This window comes from Protopterus annectens, chromosome 1.part1 (genome assembly GCF_019279795.1).
Source record: "Protopterus annectens isolate FY-2018-M chromosome 1.part1, PAN1.0, whole genome shotgun sequence".
Lineage (NCBI taxonomy): Eukaryota > Metazoa > Chordata > Ceratodontiformes > Protopteridae > Protopterus > Protopterus annectens.
Window position 1 is genome coordinate 647,515,902 of NC_056726.1, and position 16,760 is coordinate 647,532,661.

The window sequence follows — 16,760 nt, forward strand, 5'->3', positions numbered from 1 at the left end:
AACTACAAATGGTTGGCGGAGTTCAGGAACTTATGAAGTCCCAGAAGGAATTTAGATATGTTGAACCAGCCAGAGCAAAAAACAAAGTAACATGAGTAAATCCCAGAAGCGAAATATAGACACAACAATGGAGCTAGAAAAAGATTGAGACTGCACCAAAAACAGTCCAGTAAGATCAGTTAAGGGTCTTATTTTCTCCTGTACAGACCACAAGAGGAAATGTGGGCAGTGGCATAACTAAATAAGCAACCACAAGAAAGCAGCAACAACAAAACTATTAGGTCCACAGAATCCAAGAGTGGAATACAACCATAGCCAGAAGTCTCAACCAAAGGCGTATATCAAGCCATAAAATGTAGCGCACTGCAGCACAGTCCATTTTATTTCATTTTAGTTCAACAGGTTACGATCAGTGACCCAGACATAATTCTCTATGTCAGAAGCCTTCTAATTTAAAGTACGTAAGAAATACAAAACATAGATACTTTATGTTACCATTTTATAAAACACTTTCTCTATAAAGTTATTAATTTGTAACCAGGTAACAAAACTATTTTCAGGGATGACAGAGGGGTAAGTTCACTTGCTCATAGTTCTATACTCAGCAAATAAAAACTAAAGGAATAAAACACATGGCAAAGCTCATATCCATGTCATCTATGCTACACTTGTAGAATACAGTGATCATCTGAGATCTTGTCTGTCCAAGCTAATGGTAACTTAGGTGGCTATAAAATATCCCACAGTGCTTATTAAAAATAACAGATACTCTTTGGTGTTTGGCCAAATTCTTGTAATCAAAATAAATACCACCTTTGGTTCTCCTTGTAAATAAAACATGTCCAGTCCAGTCAATAAAGTTAAATAAAAAATATGTAATGACTTATGCAATAGTTCTGTGGATAATACTGAACTTCTGTTTTACTGCTTTAGATAAATAAATTAGTTCTCACAAAGCAAGAGGGTTAGAAATTAAACATTGTTTTATATATGAATATGACAAAAGAACACCCAAGTCATGAGCAGTGTAATCAGACCCTCATGCAGTAACCTCTCTAGTACTTTTATCCCACCCTTTCCTTGTTGTCAAAAGCTGTGCTAGAGCTTCAAGGGTCCAAAACTTTCCATTTATGAACACAGATTAACAGTGATTGTGAGAATTATCAGTCAGCCATAAGTGCAGTAGTATAATATATCCATGAAAAAGTGCTTTTGATTTCTTAGCTTACCTTGTCGTTATGGGGGTTTACCTTTCACCTCTTCTCTTATAGTATGCCTCATAACGCTGAAGACCAAGACACAGGAGAAAACCCAAGTGTCCTTCAAAGCCTTTAAAGCCATTAAGTTTAACAATACTTGCTGACATATGAGGAAACACAAATCAATTACACTGGAAAGAACAGAATCAGATATGGTGTACTTTGATTTAAGCAATTCATTTTTAGGCCCAAAACTAACAAAATAGGCCACAGGAGACTAATAACTCAGATGACAGAATGTGCTGTATGCTGGTGTTTATTACATTTTTGGGGGAAAATCATGCAACCATATAACTCCGTAAGACAGAAGGAGCAGATTTTGATATAGATCCAGACATGCCCACCTTTATTTATTATTGACTGACATTTGTTGACCAGGAAAGTCCACAGGGCCAAGGGCCCATTTTCAGTGGAGGCCCAGGGAGAAAAGCTCCAAAAACAGCTACAGAAATTATTTAAATAATATCGTTAAATTGTAGAGGCAAGTTACAGTATGTTAAATATTACAATTAAAAAACAGTGAAATAAGTTACAATCCTGATAAAATGCATTAATATTTGGGATGTGTGTGTATGGTCCAAAACTCATTTCAATTTGACTTAGGAGAAATGACCAGGTCTGCAAGGCTGGAGGGGGTCAATGAAAGCTAAGTAACAAGGCCTGAGGTTGCAGTTGTCTCCACTGGCCAAACTACAGAACGCTACTAGTTAAGAAAGTACTAAATAGATCATACACTGACTTGCTGTATGATTTTTTATCTTCATAATTTAGATCACCTAACAATCCAACAACAGCAAATCAGTGATAAGAAGATCTATTCTTGATATACACCCAAATTCCCTTGGTTACTGATTTGTTATCCCTGGGTTAGGGTCAGGGTAAAATAGGTATTGTATTCCTGTATAACGTGTATATTTTTCATAATTTTAAATATAATTCACTTTTATGTATTTAAGTTTTGTTGACGAGGCTGGCCGGCCACTGCAGGGTGGTACCCATTTTTGGAAGAGACCCAGGTAAGTCCCCCTCTAAAAAAACATCATACACAACAATAATCAAAGCTTAAACAAGATACTAAAAGACTGTCTAAAGCTAGTATATGAGAAACACAATGGCAATGAAAACTTTGATGGTATAATATGCTTCATATGCACCAAGTGCCACTTAATTTGCAATATAGTACAACAACCTAAACTAGCTTGCTGCATTTCTGCTTCTGTACTGTACCACCATTTCCACCCCATGTTCACTGAATACATATTTAGTTTTATTTTAATACTGAACATTTTATTATTTTTAATTTTAATATTGAACATGTTCATGTTGTGTGAACAGAGTCCATGCCTATTTACCATTCATCTCCAAAGTGCCATAACTGAAGACAATCTATACTGAAGTCAATCAATATACAGACTACTTATATTATCAAAGACTGAAGTCCCACGTGTAGTGCACCTGTGGAACAATACCAGACAAAATTACAAATAATGAAATCAGTTTAGCAGTGCAAATGCTGTTCTTCCATCTGCTGCTGTGCAAGTTGAAGCTCTCCATTTAAATGTAGTGACTACATAGTTTTACAAATTTTACTAGCACAAACCTGCAATAGTTAGTTGGTTCAGAACGGCATGATTTGTTTACTCTTTTGCTCTGAATACACACCAGGTGTGGTCCATGGCCTAGACAAATTAGTGGCTTGGGTGACACCTTTCTAGTGAATGCTTACTTCTCAAGACACATCACTCCTGTCGGTACTCAAAACATTTTTACTACAGGAAGAAGACAGTCTTCCATGACATCTGGCAGCATTCATACATAATACTTTATGGTATTCTGCACTCTACAGACATTGTAAACACTACTTCATTTGATTTCATTGTGCATTACACTTCTAGCCTCAATCATGAGCCACACATTTTGCTCACTTGGCACACATTGTGTTACATAATTTAAGAAAAGTTTGAAAGTGAAATATATTTAGTACTGAAACATAGGGTTCAGTTGTTTAAAGTACTGTCCTTCATGGGTGTAGACATACAGGGGAAGCTGATGACAGCAGGTTGAAGAAGGTTTTGCTTATTTACAAACCACACACACACTTACTTTGGTAGGGGGAACAAGACACTCAAATGTGGACCCGATGAGCACATAAAAATTCACTAGGTTCAGTAATCAAGCACCCTTCATGCTGCATGATGAAAGTAACTACAATTCCTATTCACCAAGTACTGCTACTTGGCTGTTTCCTTCCAGACCCTGACATTGTGAAAACATGGAGAAAGTAAAACAGACAGTACTGCTTACCAGCAACCATGAGTAAAGAGGTATTACTGCATACTAACAACTGTTTCCCTTTTTTCATATTTGCATAATTTCAAAGTTAGCATATACTAAGCATCAAAGGGTGCAGGAGAGAGGGGGCATACACTTGCAAAAATGCTCATTTCTGGTTGTCTCTGTCTATTTTGTTGTACTGCGGTGGTGGTGCTGTGGTATCGTAGTCGCCTCACGGTTAGACGTTGCCCGTTCGATTCTCAGTTAGAGCGTCTTCTGTGTGGCGACATGCGTGAATGGGCGTTCCTTCGTTGAAAGTTCTGCGTTAGGCCCGGCAAGCCAGTACGTAAAAATCTACTGCCAATCATTAGCGGACCGGAGTTCTGCTGTGGCGACCCCTAACCAGGAAAAGCCGAAAGACACAAACAAACTGTCTATTTTGTTGTAATATGTGAAGCTGCATTATGACTATTTTCATGACCTGATCACCATGGCTTGCAAAAATGTGATAGACTGGCACCCATTTATCCTGTGGTAAGGTGTGTCCCAGATTACCAGAAGGAAATCAAGTGTCTGTTATGCCTACTTCTCACAGTAAGAAAAAGACATTAAAGAATAAATAACTGTAGCACACCATTTAAAGAATAACAGTTGCTGTGCCAAACTTTGAAAGCAAAACTGGGAAGCTATAGCAACAGGTTGGAATGGAGTGTCTTGCTTATTTAAAAGTGCAACTGGTATGATTGCTGAGTGGTGCATACAGCAATGGAAGAAACAATATCAGGACTGACAGAATCTACTGTTCCACTGACTGTTTTAGGGAAAGTATTAATTTTGGAATGGTACTTACTGACTCTAGTAAACAAAAAAGTATGTAATTATTTCCTTTCTCTGCTCTTTCAAGTTACTGCCCTTCTCCTCATCTCACCTTAAAAATATACACATCTCTTCAAATGTTGCCACTATACACTTAGGAAATGTGTCTCAGGTGCAAAGTGTACAGTTCATTCTCAAAAAAAAATCAATCCTAAATAAATACCCACTTTGTTCAGTCAGTACTATATGATAAAACCCATATTCTATAAATATGTGCATGAATAACTATACAAGGAAAACAATGTACTAAATTTAGCAACTGTTATTTTTGGTATCAGAAAATAGATCCTGTCAGGGTAGCTACAGCCTATTCTGGCATGGGATGCAGGAGAGAAAGAGAGGAGTAAGGGAAAAACAAATTCAGGAAGGCATGCATTCCATTTCTGGATGTGCATGTGTGCATACAGCCATACATGTAAGTAATATATATGACTGCCAGTTCACCTAACAGTCTGCCATTTTGGATGTGGGAAGGAGATGGAGAACCTAGTGGAATGATGATGTAATGGTTAAGGTGTTTACCTTATTGACACATGGTACAGGGTTTAATTCTCACATGGGATAATTGTCTAGGCTTAAAATGGCCCACAAGGGCAGTTATCCTAGTCCTAACCTATGAAACTATAAAGCAAAAACCACATGAACATTGTGAAAACACACAGACTCTGCAAATAAAGCACACCAACAAAGAACTAATCCAGAGAACCAAGAACTATGAGCTCAAAATCAGTCATCTTTTCCTTGTACCTCTGCATCATTTTTGGCAAAGGTAGGATTCTGCTCAATACCAGAGTGTTGCCTGAATTTGTGACATGAACGGATAGCTCTGAAATGTCTCTCAGGATATCCCTTAAGGTTATGCGCACCAGGTAATTTTTACCAACACAGACCACCACCACCATGTTGTGATCATATTTACTCATCTTGAGGGCACTTGAGCGTTTCTCCCCAGGCCTCCGCTGAAAATTGGCTTTGTTCCAAGTCAGACATTCCTGGTAAACAAATGTTAAATAAATAAATAAATAAATAAAAATGTCAGAGTTCTTGGCACCTGAAAGACAACTCATCATCACCCTATTTTTGTAAAGATTTGTGAGAGTAGAGTCTATGTGGCTTACTATGAAGGCACCAATCACAAGTATATTTTTATTGGTAGAGGGTTTTAAGTGTACCTGGTTTGAGGCAATTTTTTCTTGTTGACTCTTGGTTATAGATGTAGCAATATGTGTTATGTTTTTTTTAATTTCCAGTGAGACCTAGTCTTGTTAGACCTTGGTGGCTTAGGCAGTGACTTTTTTACATCTTCAGCATATGACAATTTTCCTTGTATTTGTCTTGAGTGCTATAGAGGTGTGTAGTGTTCATAGTCCGTGTTTTTTGTGAGAGTGATGCCTCTGTCTTATTTGCATCTCTCACAGGCAGTTTGTGATGGAGTAAGTAGTAGTTCATTGTCCATGAGCATCAGGCAGTTGCTACACTGCCTTAGTATACCAAATGCTGCAAAGCTGGCAACTGGTGGAAAATAAAAGTAAATGAAGGTCAGCTTAGAGTGTAGAAAATTAGGGACATAAATGACTTTTTGTACAGTATTTGATTTTCTGGATGCTTATTTTGTATACATTGAAATGAGTACAAAGTTTGAATGCTTCTTTTTCTTGACAAATTCTTTTGAGTACAAAATTTTATATATTAGTGAGTACACTGCAGTGGTGGTGCTGCGGTAGTGTTGTCGCCTCACAGTTAGACGTTGCACATTCGATTCTCAGTTAGAGAGTCTTCTGTGTGTCGACATGCATGGAGGGCGTTCCTTCGCTGAAGGTTGTGCGTTAGGCCCAGCAAGCCAGCACATAAAAATCTACTGCCAATCATTAGCGGACCGGAGTTCTGCTGTGGCGACCCCTAACTGGGAAAAGCAGAAAGACAGAAGAAGTGAGTACAATAAACTGTTGTAGTATAATATAGCAATAACCCACGCCTGGATGTGGGTAATGCTGGATTTACCCATGGTTGGTGTGGTTTGGTCATGAGGGCGAAGCCCGAGTGACCAAACAAAGCCAACCGTGGGTAAATCCAGCATTACCCACACCCAGAAGTGGGTTATTGCTATTATACAATGACATTATTTAAGAAAAAAAATAATTACTCTTCTTAAATAACGGCATTGTATAATGCCTCCTTGCTGCCCTTCCGCAGCTGTCTGGTATTCTGCTGCAGTTCTGATGTACTGCGCATGCCTACGCAGTACATCAGAGCTGTGGGCAAAAGCAACAGAGAAAGCAAGATCTCCGTTGCTTTTTAAAAACTGTTTTGCTATGCTAAATGAGTTTAACATAGCGTGACAGCTTTAAAAAAGCAACGGAGAATCTCCGTTGCTTTTTTAAAGCTGTCTCGCTATGTTAAACTCGTTTAACATAGCGTGACAGTGTGAAGCTACGGAGATCTTGCGTTCTCCATTGCTGTAAAAAAAAGAATTATAGTAATGGAAAAAGTCCGGGCGACCAGACCTTTTTCCATTACTATAACTCTGATTTACAACGTGCACGCTGACCAAACAGCGTGCGAGTTTTTGAATATTTAATGGGGGGGGTCGTTGTATAATAAGTAATTACTGGATGTGCTAACTTAACTTGGTCCTGAATACAGAAGTAGCACCTTTAACACAGCCTGCTAATGGGTATGTATTTGAGTAGGCTTGGGAGTAGTGAAATTTCAAAGTGCCTGCGTTTAGCTGCGCTAGAAATTTAAATAAGCCAATGAAAGAACAGCATTATTGGTTGGAGCAGTAAGCTATCTTCATACAAAGAGCAGCAGCTAATCCTCTCCTACAGGATAATCACTATTGATCAGACTGCACCCACACTCTTGGCTGTAACTCTGTTGTAACAGTAACTATGTAATAAATAGTAAAAACTGAGGGGAAAACAACAGATTGATCACAGACAGACACAATAATTTATTAATTCAGTCAGGCAATTGTACAACAGAAAACTTCAATTCCTGCAAGTAACATACAATAAACATTTTAAATAATACTAAAAGCAGCAGAAACATTTAAAATAGAGAATGGAGGAAAAACAGTAGATTTAGCACAGAGAAACAACAAAGTTGTTAATGAATTCAGTTGGGTCATGGAACAACACTTTAATTTCCAGCAAAGAAAACAAAATTGCATTGTAGAGTAGCTCAGCTGGTTAAATCACCAGAACAGTAATGTGTAAAAGGTGCGTGACTGTGTGTTCAAAACCCACATACAATTTTCTAGGGGTTAAAGGTTGGGATAATGGTTAAGGTGTTTACCTCACAAACACAAGGTACAAAGTTTGATTCTCACCCTTAAGGGAAGCTGGCTAATCTTAAAACACATTACAAGAGCAACTAGCCTATTACTTATTTAAGAACCTATAAATGAAATTAACAAAACTCATTTAAATACCACTAAAATAGCAATTAACAGGTGGCAATACAAGCAAGAAATAAAGTATTGTCATGGCTTCTGACTTTAAAATTAGATCAAAACACCACTTTTAACTTTTCCAGCATATGTGCTCTGGTATCAACCATCTGAAGTATTGTACCAAAGCCACCAAAACAAGCTTCAGTGAGTGCAATATAGCTAAGCTAACAATTTCAAAAAACCAATGCAAAAAAATCTTTTTGATCCAACCAATAATGCTGACTTCCTAGAAACAGCAGCAACTTATCCTCCAACTATCTCTTACATAGACAGCCTATATATTTGATTAAAATGTTGCTTCAAACAGTAACTAAGTTATAAATAGTAAGAATAGAAAGAAAACAGCAAGTTTATCACAGTACAACATTCTTGGTAGTTAATGAATGCAGTCAAGCAACTGTACAGACACCACACTTCAATTTCCAGAAAGGATAATGAAATAAAGTGAGCAAAACATGTTTAAATGCTACTAAAAATGGCAGAAACAGTTAAAATGGAGGGAAGAGTGAAAACTACAGATGCTGCACATGGAAACAGCACAATAATTAATGAATTCAGTCAGGCGATTGTATAAAAACAACACTTCAATTACCAGCAAGGAAAACTAAATAAATTAGCAGAACTAAACACCACTAAAACTGCCTTCCAGATACCAACAGGCAGCAATATATGCAGAAGAAATAAAGTATTTTCCTGATTTTTGGCTTCAAAGTTGCACTTCACTTTTTCCAGTAAGTGTGCTCTGATATTAGTCCTCTGAACTCTTGTAGCAAATATACCAAATGAGCTTCAGTCAGTACAATATAACTAAGCTAGGAATTTAAACAAACAATTAAAAAGAGCTTAGGGCTACAACCAATAATCCTAACCTAGAAATTAATAAACAATTAAAAAAATAAATAAATCTAATCCTAGAAATAGCAGCAATTTATCATCTCTCACTGAATTATCACTATCTCTCAGACTGCCCACATACTTGGCTAAAACTGGCTGAAAGGTGGATCATGCCTGCTCAACCTGATTGACTTCTTCAAGTCTGTCACCAGAGCTGTGGATGAGGGCAAGGTAACTCACGCAGCCTACCTAGATCTTGCCAAGGCCTTCGACACAATCCCTCACTCAGGAATCATAGATATACTCACTAAACTAGGCATAAACCCCTATGTCATAAGATGGGTTGCCAACTGGCTCACTGATAGAACCCACACTGTGAAAGTAGCGGACTCCAAATCTGACTATCGATCAGTTACAAATGGTGTCCCACAGGGATCGGTCCTAGGTCCTCTCCTGTTTGGCATCTGCTTCTCTGAAGTTCAAGCCAACACAAAGGGACTCTGGCTAACCAAGTTCGCAGATGATTGCAAACAGGGAGCCATTATTGATTCTCTAACTGATGTAGACATTCTACAAAAAGGCTTCACTGACACCAATGACTGGTGCCAGATCCATGGCCTTAAGCTCAATGCCAAAACGTGCATTGTCATTCCCTTTGGGAAAAATTCGGTGCCCATGAACTACCACATAGGCGGTAGTCCACTAAACACCGAAGGTATGATAAGAGACCTGGGGACACAGGCTGACAGCAACCTCTCCTTTGATAACCACATTACCACTGTAGTCAGAAAGTCCGTCTATGTGGCGCATCTCATTACAAAAGGTTTTTCATCCAGGAAGAAAGAGGTCATAATCCTTCTCTACTCATCCCTAATTAGACGTATTATAGAATACAAAACAGCATTTGGTATGTACCTCACTAGACACCTACAACAACTGGAAAAGCCACAAAAATACCTCACTATGAGGATCTTAGGCCTTAGACACATGCCCTATATGGACAGACTCAAAAAACTCCAGCTTTACTCTGTCTCTTATCGCCTACTTAGTGGCGATCTCTGCTTGACCTACAAAGCCATGTCTGACCCAGAGCTGATAGATATGCTACACCTAAAGAAATCCCAATCCCTCCATGCCACACGCTGCAGGGACCTAAACTTTATTGCCACAATAAACAGAATATGCTGGAGGGACAATTTCCTAACCCAGAGACTTCCCATACTCTGGAACAAACTTCCCATTCACATGAAGCAGAGCACTTCACTGGCCCTCTTTAAGAGAAATCTTGATGAGTGGATGGGCAATAGGAAGTTCACCCTGGGGATTCACTTCAGTGGTCTTGCTTGACGGGGTACTGGGAACTAACTTTGGGCGGCATGATGCCAGGGAATCTTCTTGGGCTAGGCTTATGTAGGCTCCAGGGCCGTTAGCCTAGTACACACCTATGAACCTATAAAACATTGCTGTAAATTGAGTTAGAAAGAGAAGGTGAAAGGAAGATTTAGCACACAGAAACACAGTAATTAATGAATTCAGTTGGGTGACTGTACAAAGAGCAACATTTGCCTAAATACTACTAAAAACATCAAAAATTAACAGGCTACAATTTTAAAACAAGGCAAAAACACCACTTGCAGCTTTTCCATGTGCACACTGACATCAGCCCTTTGAAGTCTTACAGTAGAGTGCTGATTTCTGCTCTCAGAGTTAGTCTTGATCCTCCTAACTTACTGGTTAACCAGAGCGACAAACAAGAGTATACACATAAATAAGTGAAATAAGCCTGTAAAATATTCCTTACCACCAGCCATATAGATTCTGTTATATGGATAATTTACTACAATTTTATTCAGGAAAAATCAAGAAACTGCTTTTCTGACTCTCTGCAGTGGTAGATTTATGGAGATGGTACAAGGATGGCTAAAGCTTCTGCATTAACAGAAACGTTTGACATGTTTTCAGTGGATCTACTTGCAGAAGAAGGCCATTTTTTTTCATGCTGCTGAAATAAATAAACAACTTGTGGGACTCCCATTCACAGCAGCTACAGCTGTGGTACTGTGGGGGAGGAATGACGCACACACACACAATCCTGACAACTCAGTTTGCAGGCTTTTTGCACCATCCCATCCACACATTACTTGATTCATTGCATAGCTGTTGGGAGAGCAAGGAGCAGAAATTCAACAAATTTCCAATTATGTCAAAGTGGACTTGACTGGGGTGGAAAATGCTACACTGGTGGAAAAGTAACAGCAGACATAAGCTGTGATTTTTTTTAATTCTAGCAGGCAAGCAAGTGCATGGCTTTTAGGTTTAAATGTTGTTGCACTAGTATGGCTGATTAACTGTGTAAAACAGAGCAGTAAATGCATCATTACTGTCACTTTTATTTTTTATTTCATCACAGTAAGATGCTGTCCGGTTCGATTCTCAGCTAGAGCGTCTTCTGCGTGGAGACATGCGTGAATGGGCGTACCTTCGTTGAAGGTTGTGCGTCAGGCCTGGCAAGCCGGTACGTAAAAATCAACTGCCAATCATTAGCGGACCGGAGTTCCGCTGTGGCGACCCCTAACCGGGAAAAGCCGAAAGACACAAACAAACAGTCAGACATTTGAAATGTACACAGACAGTAACAAATTTTACTGAGTGGGAGGCTGTCAGTGGGTGAAAATGACTAACTGCTGTCATTTGCTCATTATTTTGGATTTGCAGGACTAATGTGATGTCAAGTTGTTATACTTCACTGTGATCATTATTTTTATCTTAATCAGATGCCTAAGAGTATACAGTCAACAAGGTGGTTGTAACTGCTGGATGGGGGAAGTGTCTAGAAGCAGTGGACATGTGCAGGATGGGTTCTAGTGGACATAGCTCCTGCAGATGTGGTTGTAATGTGGGCATGTGTATATGACCGGTATTATGGACTTCAGATAGGAAGGTTGGAGACTTTGAACATCCCTAGCTAGGGGTGCAGCTCCTTCAAAGAATGGAAGTCAGTAAATACTGCAGGAAAGAACACCTGTGGGCAGAGACAGTGGTTAACCATAACACTGTGATAACCTAGCCCTGCCACGTGCCTGAATGCTACATATTTTAAATCTGCGTGGGCGGCCATGTTATGCTGCACCAGGCACACCACTGGTTGTTGGTGCGGATAAGGTAGCACTATGTGAACCTAACTATCCTATGTGGTATGCCCACAGTGGGGACATACGATTGTCATCCCACTATTATTGGCTTTGTCCAGAATTATTGTACTGAGTCTGAGAGGAATGCAGTGCAGGTATAGCGCTGGCTTACAAAACAGGATCAGATCATTCTAGCTTCATATAGGGGAAATGAAGATAAACTTTAGTTAATCCTGTGATTAAAATACCTCCTCAGAACAGGGCAGCTACAAAGCATGCTTTCCATCACACCTCTTAATGCAAGTAATCTGTGCAAAGCCAAAAATAATGGGGACAAATACCGAAAATAGAGACAGATTTTAAATATTGCCCCTATAAACTTAGAAAATTGTTAGAATAACAGGTTTTGCAATGTTATGGATTTTCTAAAGGGTGTGAAACTCAAACGTGTTATTTAGTATAATTTAATGACTTCAGTTCTAATTGATTTGCTAGAAAATTGCAAATTTTACGAGGAACAAACCAAATATAAGCGGCAAAAATCTGGACTATTGAGAAGCATGCTTTAGAGAAATGCTATGACAATCCATTACAGTTTGCAAATGTTTTCTGCATATTTCCACATTTTAAGACGTGAAACGATCAGAAGATGTCACAGCTTACTGCCACTTTATGGCGTTATATCATATGGGAATTAAATGAAACCTCAACGACTACTACATATGCCACTCAAGTTAGTATCCGCCGTCATTCCGACGAACGTACCTCATCTGGGGTCTTAAAAAGTAATGTTCCTCGAAGTTCCACGTTGAAAGGGTCTGTAACACATTCAGTGTTAGGAATGTGTTTAAGTGAAATCAATGGTAAATAGAAATAAATCATATTAATTCATTAAAAGATCTTTATAAGTAAAACCGGCGTATTTTAACCATCCTGTGACCTTCCTAGCTGAAGTTGTTAGTAAGCCGTACGTGTTCCACATTATTAGGGTTAGTGTTCCTCATTTTGGAGATGGAAGGTTGAGAGTTACACCCGCTACTAATGAACTTTATTTTCCGTATTACTGAATGGTATTAATTTTTAAGGGGGCGTTGGGCGCAATCTTGCTGCCTCCCTGCAGTTGCATCTCGACTCACTTGGCACCGTGGTCAATGCTTGCTAGTATGCATCCCGATCCTCATATCTGGACTAAAAAAATTATGAGGATGAAGTCAGAAACAATTGAAAGGTGTTTACCCCCCCCCCCCCCCCAAAAAAAAAAAAAAACAACCTTTATATTCGCACGAGGAACAGCAAGCTCAACAGCTTTCAGCAAATTAGCGTATCGTTTTCCGTCATTTCTGACCCTAACCTGTACTGGTGCTATCATCCATCACTCGTCTCTATATACACCTTTCCAACAACACATATCTCAGTCTATTACCTCACGAATCAGGACTACATCTAGGAATAAACATGGATAAATGCAACACATATCTCAGTCTATTACTTCACGAATCAAGAATAGATCCAGGAATAAATGCAACACTTATTAAAATCTTAGCACTGTTAATTTAACCCCCTAATAAAATGTGAGTTAACACGCATTTTCTTTATTACACCCAACATCATTTTTTTGTCTCAAAATCACCAGCTTTAGAACAGACACGCAAAATGCGAAACCACATTGAGAGGCGGTTAAAAAGAAAATATCCGCAATTTGACTACTCTCCGTTATCTCCCGACAAAAGTAAGAAATAATACTTAAGATAGCGCTCAACCTTCTCTCTTGAAAATGAGAAACATTAGGCGGTAAAATGTGGAACATGTGCTCATGGCTTACTAACGACTTCAACCAGTAAGGTCATAGGATGGTTATATGCTGCTTTTACTAATAAAAAAGATATTTTAATGAATTAATATGATTAATTTGTATTTACCATGAATATCAATTAAAAAAGTCATTTTTCAATGTGGAACTTTGAGAAACGTGACTCTTTCAAGACCGCAAATGAGGTATGTTTATCGTAATGAGATACACTTGAGAGGTATGTGAATATTCCTAATATCCGTATGCGTCTTGACGATCATCTTACGGATATTCATAACGTCACTCGTGGGTGTGGTCTGGTAGGTAGGGGAGAAGGCGGGTCTTGTTGCTGTGCGTTTGTGGAGTTTTAGCAGCACGTTACGCTGGGTTACTTGGGAAACATAATGAAGAAGGTCCCAGTAGTTTTGTTCGTAGCATGGATATGTCTTATGTTTTATGCTGGGATTGCACTTTTCCTGAGTGGTTTTCTTTTGGTACGAATGGAGCTTAACAATCGGAGTTCATGTGTGGACCAGCACTTCCTGGGTTCGCAAGTGACAGAAGTTGAAGGCGTCTGCTGGATGGAGCAAAGATTCAAGAAGGTGGTAATACTTGTCATTGATGCTTTGAAATTTGATTTTGCAAAGTATGACCCCAATAATAAAAATCCCAAACCTTTTGAGAATAAAATGGAAGTCTTTCATAATGTGGTGAACTCTCAGCCACATAATAGCAGACTTTATCAGTTTAAAGCCGATCCACCTACTACTACCATGCAGAGAATTAAAGGCATTACTACAGGTTCCCTTCCAACATTCATCGATATTGGTAGCAACTTTGCATCTTATGCCATTCAGGAGGATAATCTGATTCATCAGTTTGTTCAGAATGGTAAGCAATCAATTTTAACTTTATTGTAAAGGTACAGAAGATGACTGAGTTACTGAAGGAATACTTCGTCAATTATATATATATATATATAATATACTTATGTGAATTATAACTATCAGAGGGACATGGAGTCCACCGTCCAAATTAGCATTAAGTCATAGCAGAAGGAGCGTGTCTGATGAACAGACTGGGGTAATGACGGTAGTAAACTAGATTATATAACCTACATAGAATTTATTTCCTAATCTCATAGCACAATAATGTTGGACAAAGCCAAAAATAATGTGGCAACAAGGGCCCAAAATAATGGACATGTTTTAGACATCACTCTAATAAAATTAAAACTTTGATAGGATAACATGGTTTGCTTTAGTATGCATTTTCTGAAGGATGTGAAATCTGAAACTCAAATGTCTGTCATTAGTGAATTTAGTCCAAAATCATTTGCCAGAAAACTGCAAAATATGAGAAATAGACAAAGTCCATCACTGTCCGTGTTCAAGCACAACTGTCATCTATGAATGGGAAACAAAATTTACCTGAGAACTACCCCATGTACTACTAATGTACAGAAACAGCACTTAAATACTGTATCCCATGCATGGCCTCCCCTCAAATTATTTATGGCGTGATCTGAGTTATGCTCATTAGGGGTAATATATAATTATCTCATTAGGGGTAATATATAATTATCTACCATGGGTTGCTTATAACGCCCCCTTTGGCATGTACCGCACAAAGCACCTGCAGCAATTGGTGAGACCTCAGAGGTTTCTAACAAAGAAGATCAAGGGACTCAAGCACATGCCTTACACAGACTAAGTCCCTGTCACTATACTCAGTATCGTATAGACTTCTTAGGAGAGACTTATTGACTTTCAGAGCATTCTCTGACCCAAACCTATTGAATTTGTTGCACATCTGTAAATCAAATGGGACTAGAGCCACCCATTCCAGGGACCCAAATATGGCCTCTGGCTTGAATAGGACTTGCTGGAGGGACAAATTTGTCTCCCAGTGGCTGATGCATCTTTGGAATAGGCTTCCAATTCATGTTTAGCAGAGCACCTCTATGACACTGTTCAAAAGAACCTGGACGAGTGGATGGGGCACTGTAAATTCTTACTGGGGATAGCGCCAACAGTCCTCCTGGACATGGGCAGTCATTACTAAATACAGTCCTGGGTAATGACTAGAGTGTCACTGGTATTACATTGGGATGTAACAGCTAGGCTTGAAATAACCTCCGGGTCCATAGCCTAGTAACCTCCTATGAAGACCAGTCTCTATCCAAATGTGATAGGCTAATTTGAGCACAAAAAGGGACATTGGCTGGGCTTAAAATGGCCTGCAAGGGCAGCTAGCCTAACAATTACCTATGAAGAGACAAAAAATATAAGGCAAAAATCTGGATCTCCTGTGAACGTTTAAACAGTTGGGAGGTATTGTTCCCTAGCTTTTTTATCTTTTAGTTCACAAGAAGCATGGCATGAACACATCAATAAGCAAGTTTGGTTGAATGGAAGTTGTTTCAGTGGAGCAACCTGTCAGACTGATTTTTTTGGTAAATTTAATCAGGCAGAGGGAATAGTAACAGGTTGCCAGAATTGACTTAAAAGTGTGAAGGCCATATCTGACTGTAGACATGCTTTTTCTGTAGCCTTTTTTATATTTAGTCTTCATTGTAGGACTTGGCACTTTGTGTAGCACCACAAGAAGTGTTTAGGAAGATGTCAGATTGGCTCAGTATGGGTACTAGGATAGTACTGTTGGTAAAAGGTGGCTGTCAACAGATTGTAGAATGTATTAGTAAATGGAATCTGTTGTAAATGACAATTAACATTGGGGTACCAAAGGTGTTAGTTTATTTCCAGTGTATTTGAATTTTATCTGGAAAGGAAAGCATGCAGGTATGCAACACAAAACATAAAGAGGCCGTAAAGTGCTTTGATAATGTTAGCTTAATAATTTGAAGATGGCAACATGGAGAAAGGTCCATTTCAGAAACACAAGCACATGCGTGCACACAGGGTTTACAGTTGAGGAAGAATCATTAGCTCTGATAAATTGTGGATCAGGGTTGCTGTTTCAGGTGACTAATCGTAAACAGGTAAAAATCAGCAAGAGGACAAGCGACGTGTTGAGATGCTAAGAAGCAGTGGTGTAGCCATTTTATTCCATTTTGTACTCACAATCTCTTATAGCTGTCCCATTCCCACCTAGCACTAAAAAATGCACACCTCACAAAATGT

General features: G+C 38.9%; 1 protein-coding gene across 3 annotated transcripts in view; it reads left to right on the forward strand.

The window, feature by feature from the left end:
• Positions 1–13,918: 13,918 nt before the first annotated feature.
• The window catches only part of PIGO (phosphatidylinositol glycan anchor biosynthesis class O), a 547,687-nt gene continuing 544,845 nt past the window's right edge, over positions 13,919–16,760 (forward strand). The window contains exon 1 of one of the 3 annotated variants that reach the window (XR_006365544.1): positions 13,919–14,508. Coding sequence is in view for 1 of the 3 variants with exons in the window: in XM_044077361.1 (XP_043933296.1) it covers positions 14,022–14,508 (487 nt within the window). In the remaining 2 variants the exon portion in view is untranslated. The remainder of the gene's footprint in view (positions 14,509–16,760) is intronic. The other 2 variants (XM_044077361.1, XM_044077374.1) reach the window with 2 other exon arrangements.